Source organism: Protopterus annectens, chromosome 5.part0 (assembly GCF_019279795.1).
Source record: "Protopterus annectens isolate FY-2018-M chromosome 5.part0, PAN1.0, whole genome shotgun sequence".
Lineage (NCBI taxonomy): Eukaryota > Metazoa > Chordata > Ceratodontiformes > Protopteridae > Protopterus > Protopterus annectens.
In genome coordinates, this window is record NC_056735.1 from 1,877,593,428 (window position 1) to 1,877,610,584 (window position 17,157).

The 17,157-nt window shown below is 38.6% G+C and overlaps 1 protein-coding gene across 1 annotated transcript in view; it reads left to right on the plus strand.

The window, feature by feature from the left end:
• The window catches only part of DGKH (diacylglycerol kinase eta), a 1,992,493-nt gene that overhangs the window by 1,724,257 nt on the left and 251,079 nt on the right, over nt 1–17,157 (plus strand). Inside the window, exon 25 of the mRNA XM_044071702.1 lies at nt 9,479–9,584. Within this exon, the coding sequence (XP_043927637.1) occupies nt 9,479–9,584 (106 nt within the window). The remainder of the gene's footprint in view (nt 1–9,478; nt 9,585–17,157) is intronic.

Consider the following 17,157-nt stretch of genomic DNA (forward strand, 5'->3'; position numbering starts at 1 on the left):
CATAGGACTGTTTTAAAATGCCTCCAAACTAATCCCTGTTGCACCATAAGCTGTCTCATGTCCTTAGTTTTTCCACTTTTCCATGGAGTAGCTGCTCATTTTGCAGAATGGGAGACAGAGCTATTTCTGTACTGTCAGCAGATGTGGCTGATTCATTCCTGAACAGCCTTAATGTGTGTACAGCTTGGGAACAACAAACTTAATAGAGCAGTTTTCATATCTTTAATTTTTATAAGCCTATTCTCTGAGATCATAGTGACAGCTAGACTCAGGGCACACTATGCAGAACAGGTGAAATAATTACAGTTGGACTACAAGTTTACCAGTTTACAAGTTTGAGGTGAATGGAAAATAATATAAAATAAAATTTATAGGCACCCTTATACTCAAATATTTACATGTTCATGGTTGTTAAGTCCGTAATGACATTGCATTTTAAACTTGAAACTCAAGCCTATTCCAAACTGGATGAGCCATAAGCCTCTGAATATGCAAAATTTTGCACTAATTAGTTTTCCATGAATTTGAACAGATACTTCTCAATATTAGGAGCTTTGCCCCTGATTGCTGTGCCCTGCATACTTCGAAGTGTGACCTTAATTGAGCAATGGAATACATAATATATCCCATATTGTGTCCAAAAAAGGTAAATAATAATAATTTCTCTTTTATGCATTATAAAAATAAGAGCAGTATAAAAAGCCTTTTCCCCAGCTTGGTAATTAAACTCCTTTAATTTGCTGATATTTCTGAGGCTTGACAGTAGTACTTAAATAGTACAAATGCTTTTGTGATTAGAACTGAATTTTAAAGCTCCTCAGAATTTGAAACTTCACATCCTTGCATTTTGCAGCTGAAACACTGTTATCTTTGGATCTAAATATACTTTGTATTTAATTGATTTAATTTAAATTATTTAATTGATTTCTTCTTGCTCTGGTAAGCTAATTTCTTTTGTACAAAATTAATTTTGTTACTGCATTCCAAAGACAAGTCTTTGTTGCACTTCACAGTCTGAGGCTGCCAAGTCCGGTAAACAGTGACGACCTTTAGCTGTATCTGAGCTGAAGTATATCTGACAGCTAAATTTTATGCTTGCTCAATGATTAATAGCTTAAAAGCAATTTCAGAGAATGGCTTGAGAGGTTATAAGGAGCTGCAGAGCGTGGAGTTGTGAATTTGTTTTCCAATGTCAGAGAGCCATCTAGTGGACAAACAGAATGTAAACTGGAAGGTAAAAAAAAAAAGATTTAAGGACCATGGATAGCGTTCAGGACAGTCAAGAGTAATGACAGATTTTTGTACCTTTATATGTGCGTAGACATTTGTAGATGTTCAACTTATCTCATATATATTAAAAAAAAAATCTAAAGTTGTTGCATAATTATCATGATAGTTAATGTTGATCCCAGCAGCAAAGCAACAGCTTTATAATGTGGAGGTGTTTAAAATTAAAACCTGCCTTCAAACCAAAGTTTTATGTTCTTGAGTGGGATTGCTGTCTCAGTGAGCCCAAAGGCCTACTGTATGGAGAGATGTAGACTAATGACTTGCAAAATAGTTTGTAGATGTTTTCTGCTCAGTTTTGCAAAAAGACAGCTCTTTAGACCAATGAAAGGGTATGCAACATTAAATGAAAATAACAAAATGCACTACGATAAAGCTTCCCTAGCAAATTTCATCTTACTCCTCCCTATCAATTCCTGTTTTCCTAACTCCTTCCTCATCATTACTTCACCCACTATTCTCTTACCTTGGTTAACTATTTTTCTTTCTGCTCAGACCTAGTGATTAGCTTTAGTGAAACTTACTGGGAAATTAGAGACTGTACCTTTTCTTGATGAATAAAAGCATAATTCACTGAAATGAACCTGTTTACAACTCTTTGATCAGGTGCACAGATATTATATTGTATACAGTTATGTAATATTAACCTACTTTTGATTTATCCTGTGTGTAAACATCAACATATTCTGATGTGCTACCTTTTGAAAAATACAAATTTTATCTACTGTTATACTTAGTGTTTTGTGACAACATTGATTTTGTCTCACAAAAAATCACTTTATTGTACTAATTTCTGACATTTTCATAGAAATATGACTACTACTATTTATTTCTTTTGCTTTTTGTTTTTATTATTTTTCATTTTTTACTTTCATGTTTTACTTGTTTACAAAGTTAAATACTATTGAAAGTACAAAATGTGCTGTGTCTTTTATTTTTGGGGGGGTTGGTCTTTTAAAATCCCGTTACAGGGAACCAAGCATTTTAATTGAAATGTGATTTCAACTGTAAATGAAATGTGATTTTATTTTAAAAAGTGGAAGTTTGTTGATTCTTGTTGTTTGTCTGAAGAAGTCCTGCTAGGAGCAGGACGAAAAGCGGAAATTAAAACTGAAGGCTTTACTTTTTAAAACGTTCATGTTTTTCTTGGTCCATTGGAGGTGGATATTGATACCATTTGGATTGTTTTAATAGAAGTGGTGCAGTGAGGGCGTGTTCATTTGTTTCAGTTTTTTTTTTTTTTTTTTTCTAGTTTACATGTTCGTGGTTGTTAAGTCAGTAATGACATTGCATTTTAAACTTGAAACTCAAGACTATTCCAAACTGGATGAGCCATAAGCCTCTGAATATGCAAAGTTTTGTACTAATTAGTTTTCCATGAATTTGAGCAGATGCTTCTCAATATTAGGAGCTTTGCCCCTGATTGCTGTGCCTGCATACTTGGAAGTGTGACCTTAATTGAGCAATGTAATACATAATATATCCCTTATTGTGTCCTAAAAAGATAAATAATAATAAAGTATAAACTTTGAAGGGAGAAGTAATGACTAAATCTCTAAAATGGATTAATGAAATTGACCTTACTACATTAATAAAACTTTTTTGCATATTTGTCTTTCTTAGTGACTTTAAAATAGACTACATTGGTCATAAGCACCCTTAACCTACTACAGGAAGAATGTTACTTCCTGTTTAGTGCTGGTATATTGCCAGGTATTAAGTGTGATCTCATGTGCTTCAAGGCCAAATTTTATATTTGCTCAGTATCCTTTTAATGCATGACTAAGACTGAGTAATCAGCTGTGCATAAAGGCACAGCATGTTAAGTGTAGGTAGTATATATAAGTAGTAGGTTGCAGCATGACAGGCAGAATAATCATTTCCCTACATGGATGTCCCAGTCACATAAAACTAATATGCTGAAATATACCTAGTATGTTCTTCATCAGAGTCGTAGGAAGGGTTAAGCAAAGAGGGCACCCATTCTGGGTGTTTGCTAGTAGAAGATGCCAGTCATGCATATTAATTATGTATAAGGAATAAACTCTTTGCCCTACCACCTAACGACTAAAGGTGCAGAATGATAAGAAGAAGCACCTTTCATGTGGGTACGATATAGGGGCATAGTTGGTTCAGCTAGCACCCCGTGCCAATCCCACAAATTATTGCCCCACTAAGTAGTGCAGCTAGGACAGGGTGAAGGGAGCAAACACCTTCAGTGCAAAGTGTTTGGGGGTGTGAATAGCCATCCAAGACAAATCCTGATTTCATTTTAGTGCATACTGGCTTTTAAAAGCCTGTACTACATTAATGGTCAGTCCTAAGGGCTATATCACTTCCTGTGGGGTCTAAACTGTAGCAGCTGCTTGCTACAGTATACAAGAAAATGATCTGTTTCTCCCTTCTCCATTTAGTTGTAGTTTGCCTAATGGGTTGAATACCAAAGTGTTTGTATTTTCTGCTTTGATTTGCTTCTTCTGGAGAGGGTAAGCCATTCAGGGCAAGGGTTCTAGAGGACAAAAGGAAGGAAGCTGTTAACTTCTAATATAAAACAGCACCCCTCAAGAAGTTTTGTTTCAGGAGTTAAAGTGGGCATTTTTGTTCTGTAGTTTTCACTGTGCTTGTCTCCTCATTCATGAATACAATACATCCACATGCTTACTGTATACTTGTGTACATATCTTTAAAGTGCCACTAATTTGTCTTAAAATTTTGCCCTGCCTGTGCTACAATTGGTGACTGATAAAAGGTGGTCTGTTGCCTACAAATAATTCAAATAATTGAAGTCACAGACAAATGTATCCTTTAGAAAATATAATTTAGTTCAAGTATATCTGTGTCAGTAGTATCGATATCCGAAGTGTCCTCTATTTGGGATCTTTCCCATTGTTTTTTTTTTTTGCCCCTTATTCTGGACTTTAGAAGTAAATCAATCTACTTTCTTTCTTTTCTTTTCTAAACCACTTAAGAACAAACTTTAACTTGTTTTGGTGTGCTTGTGTACTGTAGTTGCACTGTTTGTGGAATGAGCTCTCATGGTCAGATTAAAAATTTGTTCCAAATCTGAATACTTCAAACTAGGCACAGGCCTTCCTTATCCTGTGGGCAAACTGTTTTCCATTGGCATATGATTAATTCCTTTTTTTTTTTTTTTAGAGAAGTGTACATGTGGAATGGAATTAAATGAAATTCATAATGTTAAATCAAGTAGTGTATTAAAACTCTTTATTCTAAAAGAAGAAACTCATCTCTAGCAGTTCTTCTGACCAAAGATATTTTGGGCATATATAGAAGACTGTACTTTAGGCTTTGCAGTTTGTATAAAATACCAGTGGAGGAAACACAGCCTCCTTTGTACTGCCTGCAGTGATACTGATGAAGTATGATTCTTTAGTGAACATCACGCTCCCCTTCCCCACTTTGTCATGCTCACTAATTTCCTTCCCCACTTCTCCATACATGACCATGATGTGTAATTTGTTCATCAGTCTAACAATCATGGTTCCTTCCACTGTTATTGAGAAGAAGGTGTAAAGTGATGCTTTGTTTTCAGTACATTAAAGTTCTATATGAATTAGAGAGAGACTGGAAAACTTTGATTGCAGCTCTTGTTTGTAGTTACAGGGGGGCTTTAGAAGAACTCCCCCCCAAACAAAAATAGGTCATTTATTAAGTTAAAGAGGGAGGCTGTCCACGGTGGTGCAGTGGTTAGCATTACCACCTCACAGTAAGAGGTTCTCCAGTTCGATCCTCGGCTGGGGTGCCTTCTGTGCGGAGTCTGCATGTCCTCCCTGTGGTCGTGTGGGTTTCCTCCAGGTGCTCCGGTTTCCTCCCACATCTGAAAGACATGCAATAGGTGGATTGGACACTCTAAATTGGCCCTAGGTGTGAGTGTGTGCCTTCTGTGGAAGGTTGGGTGCCGGGCTGGCAACTCAACACTGTAAAACTCCACTGCCAATCATGAGTGGACAGATGATCCGCTGTGGCAACCCCTAACCAGGAAAAGCCGAAAGAAGAAGAAGAAGATTAAGTTAAAGAGGGAAAATAGCTATTTTAGGTAAATCTACGAACCTTACCTTAAAAGAAAGTTATTTTTTGTTTTGTTTGAATCATATTACTTTGTTTTCTGAGGCTGCAGAGAAAGAATGTGCAAATTCCTAGCAAGTTAGCAGTTTGAAGTGGGGACATATCATTTAGGACTAGGTTTCCTGAATCAAACAAGTATTCCTATTTTTGTAAGCCTCATACAAAGTAGTCAATTGCTAGTTAAACAACTACCTTTTCACTTCTGTTTGCTATTCTTTCACCCCAACTTGATGTACAGTACACAAAAAAAAATGTATTGATAATTCACATTCTGATATGCCTATTACTTTACACCTTTTTCTATTACTTAATTTTCTCCTGTGCTCCGACTTATGTTTGTATTCCTCATTTAATGTTGTATGGTTGGAATATGTATTGACTTGTTTTTTTTTTACTGCTTCTTGCTGGTAACTCTGAGGCAGCACCTGAAAATGTTTTAGTTAGATAATTGTTCAATCCCCGTCAACAGTACATAAACAAACACACACAAACATCAAATGTATACACAATAAGCTGTCTTTTGGCAGTAAGGGTAAAGAGGCATGCTGTCTACATGTCTTTAGACACCAACTTGAAATATATTACTGTGGTCATTTTTCTTTTACTTTCATCCCAGTCTAACATCAGAGGGGTGCACAGAAGGTGACTGTATTTTTTTTTTCTGGAGTGGGAAAGGGAGACAGGATATGTGTGAAAGAATAAGGCAGTCATAATCACTGTTCAATGAGTGTTGTATAGCTTGTGACTGGGGCAGTGTACTGTCTGTGAACACCTAGTTGAAATATGTAACTGTGATAATTTCTTTCACATTCATCATGATCAATCCTTCATGGTGTACAAATGGTGGCAGTCGTTTGAGGCTAGGGTTGAGATGGCATGTTGTGTAGGTATGACCAAAAGAAGTTGGAGCATGTTACTGCCGTCAGTTTGTCATTTTCATCTTAGTCTAATATCAGAGACATTCATAGGAGAGGATAATCTTTTGGAAGGAGGAGTGAAAAAGCATACTGCCCATCAAAGCACAGGGCCGTTTATATGTCAAGTACTGAGTGATATGATGTGACATGTCGAGGGAGCAGTATGTGTGTCTGTGACCAGCTAGTTAAAATACATTACTGGTCGTTATTCCTTTCAGATTTCTCACAGTCAGACTCAGAAGTGCATATGGATGGCATTCATTTGTTTTAAATAGGGTAGTTTTTGTTTGCTTGTTTGTTTTTGTCAGTGGACTTATGACCCTGCCCCAGATTAGACTCATATGAAGTATTTGACCCCTCCCCAGTTTAGACTCATATGAAGTAAAGAACATTATATGAAGATACATTTGTATATTTGTCTTTGTATCTGGAATCACCATTTAAGTACATATTGTTATTTTGAGAAATTTGCTATAATATGTCATATTGTTAAAGAGCTGTGGGTCAGTATTGTTACTACCAGTAGCAGTTGGTTATTTAGCCTTTTGGCTCATTCTTGTTTATCATGTTTTTCAATGAAATGGGATTGAAAAGCTGTAGGAAAATCAGAATGACTATAATTTACTGAAAATGGTAGTACAGCATGAAATGCTTATGTTTTGTAAATATCTTATGCAGGAATGTGCTGTCAGTCTGAGTGAAAAGCATCTCTGTGTGCTTTGCATAAAAAATTTGCTGGCTTACTTTTTGTTCTTATGGCTTGGCAAGGTTGTGGTCATACAAGCAGCATAGTTTCTGTGGCAAACTGTTCATCCCTTCTGCTCATTTAGTGGCTGCTTTTTTAGTTGAGGTTAGTGTTGATAGCTCACCCCTGGTACTAAGAGGAGACATGTCTGCTCATCAGCAGACTTTGTGCGCCCCTGTCCCTACCTCAGATGACAGGTGCCAACTGTCAGTTGCTCATTGCTAAGACTAGGCAAAAGTCATTTGTAAATCGCATATGTATGGCTATTCATGGTTTTCAGTACAAGAACACATTTGATAACTTTTTTTTGTTTGTTTGTTTTGATAGGTTGTATTAGGATGTTTGCCTGCCCTTTGCTACTGCATGCAACACTTTAACTAGTGTAGGAAGGCAAAATATTCCCAAGTAGGTAACCACTCTTAATCCTCCCTTGAAAACTTTATAGATAGGATAATCTTGGGAAACAGTAAAGAAAACAGTTGAGGAGAGTTTTATGGGAGGATTTATGGTTATGTCCTTGACTCTTCTTGCATTCATAAGTATTGGATAATCAAGCCCATTCTACTGAATCAGATACTAGGAAAAGTTTTATTAACTTTCTCCAGGGTTTTTTTTTTGTAAGTGGGTTTGTGTGAGTGTGTGTGTGTGTTTGTTTGTTTGTTTGTTTCTGCTTCCCCAGGACCTTGCCCATTGGCTCACATACATTTGCCCATTTGTCCCATTTGTCCTGGCAGAATGGGAACCAAGTATTTTGAGTTAGGCTGCCCATGAATCCCCACGAGCTGTCCATTCCCAGTTAGACATGAGTGATAGGCAGCAGGCAAGCTTGCTGGTCCTTGGGGTGTGGACTACCCTTCCCTTGTGAGAGCTCTGACTCCCTCCGTGGACAGTAATCATTACCTACTTAGTGGACGCATACTTGCACTTGATTACTTACTGTGAATGACCCTCCCTCCGTGGACAGTAATCATTACCTACCTAGTGGACGCGTACTTGCACTTGATTACTTACTGTGAATGACCCTCCCTCCGTGGACAGTAATCATTACCTACCTAGTGGACGCATACTTGCACTTGATTACTTACTGTGAATGACCCTCCCTCCGTGGACAGTAATCATTACCTACCTAGTGGACGCATACTTGCACTTGATTACTTACTGTGAATGACCCTCCCTCCGTGGACAGTAATCATTACCTACCTAGTGGACGATACTTGCACTTGATTACTTACTGTGAATGACCCTCCCTCCGTGGACAGTAATCATTACCTACTTAGTGGACGCATACTTGCACTTGATTACTTACTGTGAATGACCCTCCCTCCGTGGACAGTAATCATTACCTACCTAGTGGACGCATACTTGCACTTGATTACTTACTGTGAATGACCCTCCCTCCGTGGACAGTAATCATTACCTACCTAGTGGACGATACTTGCACTTGATTACTTACTGTGAATGACCCTCCCTCCGTGGACAGTAATCATTACCTACCTAGTGGGCGACTTGCACTTGATTACTTACTGTGAATGACCCTCCCTCCGTGGACAGTAATCATTACCTACCTAGTGGACGCATACTTGCACTTGATTACTTACTGTGAATGACCCTCCCTCCGTGGACAGTAATCATTACCTACCTAGTGGACGCGTACTTGCACTTGATTACTTACTGTGAATGACCCTCCCTCCGTGGACAGTAATCATTACCTACCTAGTGGACGCGTACTTGCACTTGATTACTTACTGTGAATGACCTATAGTAGCACTCCCTTGGCAAACTCATAACTCCACTGGATGAACACCTAGTGTTTCTGCTAGGTGTCACCCATGTGGGGAGCCAGGGCTGCCTGCCTCCCTGTCCACAAGATGAGTGAGTTGACATTGGCCACTCACTCACACCCTCCCAGTCAGCTCCTACAGGCACCTCCAAGGTTATTTGACCTCAGTGTCTGTCCTTCAGGTTTTTGGGGTTTAGAAGGTAAAGTCGTGTGCAAGGGAGGTGTATTAGGCATGACATGCACATAAGAAAATATTTTCCAGCTACCTAAAGCATTCAAAAGCAGTTTGAGGACATAATACACATTCTTGAGAAGGTAAGTCATGACTATGAAACTACGGGAAAAGGTTGCCAGGTAGAGAGGGGAGAAAATCTAGATTCTAAAAAACCAGGGAGATGATGGGGGGATACGCCACTTAGTGTTTCACCTACAATTGTGGTTCCACCAAGGCCAGCCTTGCTAGCATGCTTTTTATTGATAGATAATCGTGTGCCCCTAGAAAATAAAAATGTGAAGTCACATGATGAGAAACTAATGTGCCTTGAACTCTACAGAAGCAGTTTCAGCAAAATCTGTGGTTGTCTTTTGACTAACAGTGTTTTTGTATTGGTAAAAAATATTGTTATACTTATGTCTATATGATTACCATTTTTATGTTTTCAGAATCTGTGAAGCAGCAAAAATACACAACTTGTTGGAGCAGGAACTTGCCCATGCAGTGAATGCATGTTCTCATGCATTAAATAAAATCCACACAAAATTTCCAGAGGTAAGAAAACATAAGAAATCCATTGTGTAAAATAACTGCAAAACCAGGCACTTAATTTCTATTGTTTTGTTGTCACCATTGGCGTTTTAACAAGTAGCTCTTCCTTTTTAGGGTATAAAGAACTTTGCATCCATTATACTTGAATGTAGCTTCTCAGCCTACAGCGAAATTGCTTATTTTATTAATCTGTATTAGTCAGTTTATGCAGCATTGCAATAATACAGTTAAACACCGTTCCACAGAAACATATGAATGCATTTATGGACATGATGACTAGACTGTCTTGCACTGTTCCATTAGTCCTTTTACCCATTTCCTAAATCTGTTGTTCAGATGAGAGCCGCAGTAGTAGCAAGCTGAATAGGCTAATCCAAAATGTTCTCATCTCAACAAAACTTTCCAGCTCATCCTGTGGGATTCCCATGTGTTCCCAGACAAGCCGACTGATACCTTCCCCACAGTGTGTCCTGGGTCTGCCCTGGAGACTTGTCCCAAAGGGCCATACCTGTTGTAGCTTCTGTGAGAGGTGCTCAAAGGGCATGCTAACTAAATACCCAAATATGTTAACTGACTTATCAACACAAAAGAACAATGGTTCTACTCAGAGAGCCTCCCAAAATTAGTAGTCCTGCTTCCACTGTACATATCTACTGTTCATTCTCCTGATCCCAGCTATTTTCTTTCATGAACAAGACCTCAAGTCAGTTGAACTGCTGTTTGAGAGAGCTGCTTCCCAATTACCTGCAGAGAGCAGTCCACTCTTTTTTTTCCCTTTTCCCCTTTTTGAAAACGGAGACTTCAGCCCATTTTTGCCAGTGCAAAAGTGCTCTTCCCCCTTTGATACATTGTTGAAAAGACAAATTAGCATGTAAACCATGATAACCCCAAGATTGTGACCTCATCTACAGAAACATATCTAATCCCTTCAGAACTGTCCTCTCTGAGGAAGGTACAGCCTTCAAATGATGACATTTCTCAGAATACTGTTTACAGATACCAACAGTGTCCTTAGGTGAGGTCAGAGTTTCTACAGCCTGGACACTGTGCTACCTCTGCCTCATTTGTCACTGGTAGTTTTACAGCATCTCTGAGGATATGCAAAAGTCATTCTTTATGACATTAACAAACTCTTCCCACACCCAGGCCTTTACTTTAGAAATTGCAACTGCTGCTTTTCTGGTCTGTCAGTACCTATTAGTCAAATATGTAAGCCCTTCCTGCCCAACACAACACTGATTTGAAGGCCTTTTTCTTTAACTTGACAGTTTTCTTCACTTACAAGAAAAACCCTGGAGAAAGTTAATAAAACTTTTCCTAGTATCTGATTCAGTAGAATGGGCTTGATTATCCAATACTTATTAATGCAAGAAGAGTCAAGGACATAACCATAAATCCTCCCATAAAACTCTCCACCATGTAGCCATAGCTCCTTGCCACTGTTTTATCATTTGATGTTTTAAATGGGGTCCATTCAAATGCGTATTTCCAGCCAACCCCAGTTTTATGTAAGAAGCTGTTCCAGATGTGGGATTGTAATTCACCCTGCAAAGAAGCATTAGATAGACTGTGACATTACCTGGATACCCCTACACATTTTCTATTTACGCCATCTGACTCACCCTAGCTATGAAGTGGTGATTAGCTGACAGATCAGAACTTTCTTTTGGCTTGCTTATCTAGAATATATGGGCTCATCTTTGATGACACAACCACAAATTCAGTCATCTGCATTTGGTCTAAGGTGCCCTGTTACCAAGTGCACTTCTGAAGGTAATTGTATCTGAACATGATGTCTATTTTAGTAAGCTCATGACTAGCAAAAAAAAAATCAAAAATAATATGCCACCTGTGTTCATATTTGACAAGCTGTTGCACCTTGCACCAGTCACACTAATCCAGTTTTGTCTGTCATTCTCCACATGGGCTATGAAATCCCTCAGTAGAAGTATGGGGTCGGTAGGTGATGCCCTATCAAATACAACTCCTGTGGCCTCTAAGAAGGCTAGATAACCTGACAGTCACCAGGTGTATATGTTTAAACAACAAATGCTGTTCTTCCTTTAGCAAGGCTGGATAGCCTCACTAGTCACCAGGTGTATATGTTTAAATAATGGTGAGCGCTGGTCTTACTTTGGCAAGGCTGGATAGCCTCACTAGTTACCAGATGCATATATTTAAACAACAACGTGTACTGTTCTTACTTTAACAAGGCTGAATAACCTTACTAGTCACCAGGTGCATATGTTTATACAACAATGAGTGCTGTTCTTACTTCAGCAAGGCTGGCTAACCTGACTAGTCACCAGGTGCATATGTTTAAGCAACAATCGCTGTTCTTACTTTAGCAAGGATGGCTAGCCTGACTAGTCACCAGGTACATATGTTTATACAACAATGAGTGCTGTTCTTACTTTAACAAGGCTGGATAGCCTAACTAGTCACCAGGTGCATATGTTTAAGCAACAATCGCTGTTCTTACTTTAACAAGGCTGGCGAGCCTGACTAGTCACCAGGTGCATATGTTTAAGCAACAATCGCTGTTCTTACTTTAGCAAGGCTGGCTAGCCTGACTAGTCACCAGGTACATATGTTTATACAACAATGAGTGCTCTTCTTACTTTAACAAGGCTGGATAGCCTGACTAGTCACCAGCTAAATATGTATAAACAACAGCAAGCACTGGTCTTACTTTGGCATTTAGTGAAGTGCATAAGTAACTGCAAGTAGAACAGTGTTAACCAGTCATTGCTGACCTTGTTTTAACATCAGCAGAGGATATAAAAATGTAGTTTTGTAATCCATGGTTAAACTGCATTTATTTTTAGAAAGGTGTAGCAGCGGTGGTATGGCGGTAGCATTGTTACCTCACAGCAAGAGGTTCTACCGTTCGATTCTCGGCTGGGCTTGGGAGTGCCTTCTGTGTGGAGTCCGCATGTCCTCCCCGTGGTTGGGTAGCGTTCGGAAGACATATGTGCATAAATGGGCGTGCCTTCGTTGAAGGTTGGGCATCGAGCTGGCACTTCGGCGTTTCATAAAAATCTTCTGCCAATCATTAGCGGACCGAAGTTCCGCTGTGGCGACCCCTAACCGGGAAAAGCCGAAAGACAAACAACAACAACATTAAAATTACTTTGGAACAGCTGAGAAATATTCATCTTACACATTATTGTAAATACCACACTTATTGTAACTTGAAAAAATGTTACTTGAATAACCAATTTTAGACAGAAATAATTTGATTTTTTTTTTTGTTTTTGTTTTTTACTTCTGTAACATTGGTATGTTAATAGTAGAGTACTACAGTTTAACTATTAACATCATTTGCTTTTGTAATATAAATCTTCAGTTTATTTGTTAACTTAGTGTGTAACTAGTGTCTCATTGAGGAGATACATTTATATTTGATCTTTCTTTCAGGGTAGCTATGCCTAATGTCACCTGTAAATGTCCTAGATAGAGGTGTCCATATGTAGTACTAGTGACAGAAGTCATGGCTCACACATTAGTACTGTATCAGTATTAGGTTACCATGAGGTACCTGAAGTAGTGATGAGGACTGACAGAATTAGACAGGTACTGCTTTTATATGAAGGAGATAAAAGTGCATATGTCATTCAAACCTGAACAGGAGAAATTTTGGGATATATAGAAGGTACACTCAGAGGCAATGTGGCAGTTTAGCCATTGTTATTAAGGGGGTATTATGTCAAAAGGAACAAGAGAAGGTGGACAGTAAATGTAATTGACAATTAGTGCAGGTTTATTAAATGGTAAATTGAGGGAGTAGCAAATATTAGCTTAGTGATGTGGGGACAGGGTGATCTGGTTAGATGAGGATGTGGGTTTTCTGTTTGATACAATATATATGGATTGTAGCAACCAGTTTTTGTTAACAAGCAGAGACTCAGAATCCCATCTACAGCTCAAGCTTAGCAGTGTAAGGTAGAATGACACCACTTAATGTTTTAGGAAAAATAAAATGAAGGAAGGAAGTGGATGAGCAATGAGGAAAGTGGTGGTTGTTAATAAACTTATCTAGCTGGAGGGAAGTGTGAGACTGGCGAGTCCTGTCAGGTGTGTAGTTAGTGTAAAGTGGCTCAAGAAAATCAGTGTTCTGTTTCATTAGATGTGCACCTTTCAGTCTAGGATTACTATGATGTATAAATAAGAGGTACAGAACATGGAAGTATGCAAGAGCAAGCTGTGTTGCAGTGGGAATGTGTTAGAAAGTTTATGAATAACAGATAGTTGGTGCAGAGGAGTAAGGCTATGAGCTGTCATTCTTGCAGTACAGGGTTTGATCCCTCAACCTAATTTGCATACCGTTTGACCTGGAGCAACTCACTTAATCAGACTGTGCTTAGGGGCAACTAGGAATTTGGCTAGGCTCCTCAATGGTTCCTTTGACTGCAAGCCTAGTAGCTACCTATTAAACCTGTAGTTGAGACTGGTGCTACTACAAGGTGGTTAGTGATGTTGAGTTTTCAATGGTTAGAGGAGTGGCTGGAATGAGAAGAAAAGAGAGATTTTCAGATGGGGTGCTAATAGGCTGGGGAGGAAGGAATTTAAAATGGGCTGGCTGAAGGACACAGAAATTAGTGGACTAATCTGAAATAGGTGGCTTGTATAGGTAATTGGGAGACATGCAATACCTGTTGTACTGGTCTTGAAAAAAAAAACTTCCTTTCACAGACACTTTGCCTTCATCAACAATCCTGCCAAGATGCAGTACCACCAGCCATACACTTGCAGAGTTCCTACCATAGCTCTCCAGGGTTACAAATCTATTGCTTTATTTTAAATCAGTTGTCAGTTAACTCTAGGTATGTATGTTCTATTATATGGCATTTCACAGCATAATCCACACATGAAAGGAAGCTCAACCCCATCTTCTTTCTTCCACTGATGACACCTCAGCTTTGGATACACCATCATAATCTATCACCACCTCTTACCTTCACTGTCAGTTCTGTAGCTGCATGACCACCTTTTTCCCTTAAATGGCTGATTTGCCTCCTGTCCTCATAGTATAAAATGGCAAGCTAACATGATGTTTAGTATTACAGCTTCATCACCTTTCCCCTTGGCGTGCATTTCTGTGGGAGGGGTCACAATCTTTCTAAACCTGGAGACTGCGGTGGTGGTGCTGCGGTAGCATTGTCGCCTCACAATAAGACGTTGTCCTGTTCAATTCTCAGCTAGAGCGTCTTCTGTGTAGAGACATGCATAAATGGGCATACCTTTGTATAAGGTTGTGCATCCAGGCTGGCAACTCGGCACGTAAAAATCTACTGCCAATCATTAGCTGACCGGAGTTCCGCTGTGGTGACCCCTAACCAGGAAAAGCCGAAAGACACAACAGTCTGTGGGTTCAAATCTCAGGATCTGTAATTCTGTCATTCTACAATACTCTCATAAAAGGGAATTTTACATGGTTTATCTAAAGTTGCTTTCTAAATACAGCCTTGCAGTTTGTTTAAACTTCGGCTCATGGCATTGTCAGAAGAACAAGTAAAAAAGTGTGCAGCTACATTGTAAACCACAAAAATTAGCAGCCTGCTTTTAAATTTTTGACTGTAGTCTCATAGCCCTTCAATGCATTTTACAGTGTAGCTCTTTCTTCAGACTCGCTAATGAATGTAATAATTGCCATTTTTTGAACAGGGACAGAATGACATTTTTCCAACCGCAAATGAGAATTCTCATCACTAACAAAATATGTTTCAAATTAAAACCTATACATTTTGGCTACTTTTGTTCATAATATGTCACATAAAAAAAAACATTATGTTGAGTATCTCTTCTGAAAGTATTAAAAAAAAACAAATTATGAATCTGCATGCAGTTATTTTTTTAACATTTTTATTCTGACTGAAAAAGTCTTTTCTCTCTACAATCATTTCTAGTCACCTATCATTGTGAACATTGGCTGTAGTTGATGGTAACTATAGATCTGACAACACAACCACATACAAAAAATAAGGAAAAAGGGGTTGATGTTGATGCCAATGTCCAAGCCAGTGTAAAAAATGTTCATTTTTTTTAACCAGATGAGTGAACTGAACTGGTCCAAGAACCCTTGTCAGGTTTATTTTAAGTGAGAAGCAATGGCATAACACACAGAAATATGCACACTTCTTTAAAAGTTCACGTACAGATTTAGTAAATAATGTCAGCGTTCACTCAGGGAGCAGTAACATAGATAAGCAAATAGATCAAAGAGAGCAATAAAATGTACAAATCATACAGCAATATACAAAATATGAGAAGGCTAAATGAAGTACCACAACAACATACACATGAAAACAGGAGACAAAAAGCATACTTTGACAAGGCTGGCATGTTAATTTGGTTCTGTAAGACAATTATTATTATTATTATTATTATTATTATTATTATTATTATTATTATTAATCTCCCATTGAATCAAACTGCACCCTAGTCATGAGGCAAGACTCAATGAAACCAATTAATGAGTTTAGTAACCGTTTTGAAAGATCAGTGAAATTACCAAATGCATTTGTACTAATGGATGGGGTGTGTGTGTGTGTGTGTGTGTGTGTGTGTGTGTGTGTGTGTGTGTGTGTGTGTGTGTGTGTGTGTGTGTGTGCGTGTGTGTGTGTCTGTGTGTATGTGTACACGTGAGTGCTCATGCGCGCAAACTGTCAAACCATTTTCCAGTCAGTTTATTTAATTTTTTTAACTAACCCAACCTAAAATAAAGCCATTTAATAAACATTATAGGGTTCCTATTAGAATCTCGAACGCTTGAAATGTCAAACGTCATATGGTCGACACCATATGATCGACATTTCAAGTGTTCGAAGGTTAAGCATAATGGTGCTGTTCAGTGCAGAATTGGAGAATTTCCCTTTTCTGCACTGAAGTGCCATCTCAGAGTTGGTATATTTAAGTAGGTGGGTGTGGGGGGCACGTTAAGGTAAGTTTTTTTTTTTGTTTTTTATTATACATTCGAACTTTCAAACTTTGATCATATGTTGTCGAACATATGGGATTCGAGGTTTTGAAAGTTCGATTATATGCGTTTATATCATGTTATCGAAAGATGAAAATAGCGAATGCTATTTCATCGGCCCCAAAACATCTAAACATGAAAATATCAAACATTCGGAACAGCAAATTTTTTCCCATGGAAAAAATTTGCTGCTCCGAAACACATACAGACAACACAAGCACATCAAACAAACAGCAGCCACACACATACACTTAAATTCCTACATCTAACGCTACACTAAACTAAACATAAACTACTATCTAACCACTTACCCTAACCCAAACCCTAACCCTAAGGTCTGTCACTATCGCACACTCACCTAACCCACGCCCTAACCTTAACTCACTTAACCCGCCCCTAACCCTAACGTACAAACAATCGCACACTTACCTGAACCCAACCCGTAACTTTCCACCACACAGCTAAGAATAGGAAGCCACAGAAACGGCCAACCAAATTTTTTCCTGAGGAAAGAATTTGCTGTTCTGCAGCTTCGCTATTCGTAGCGTTCACTGAATAGTGTTCGATATCAGAACATTCGAAGTTTTAATACATCGA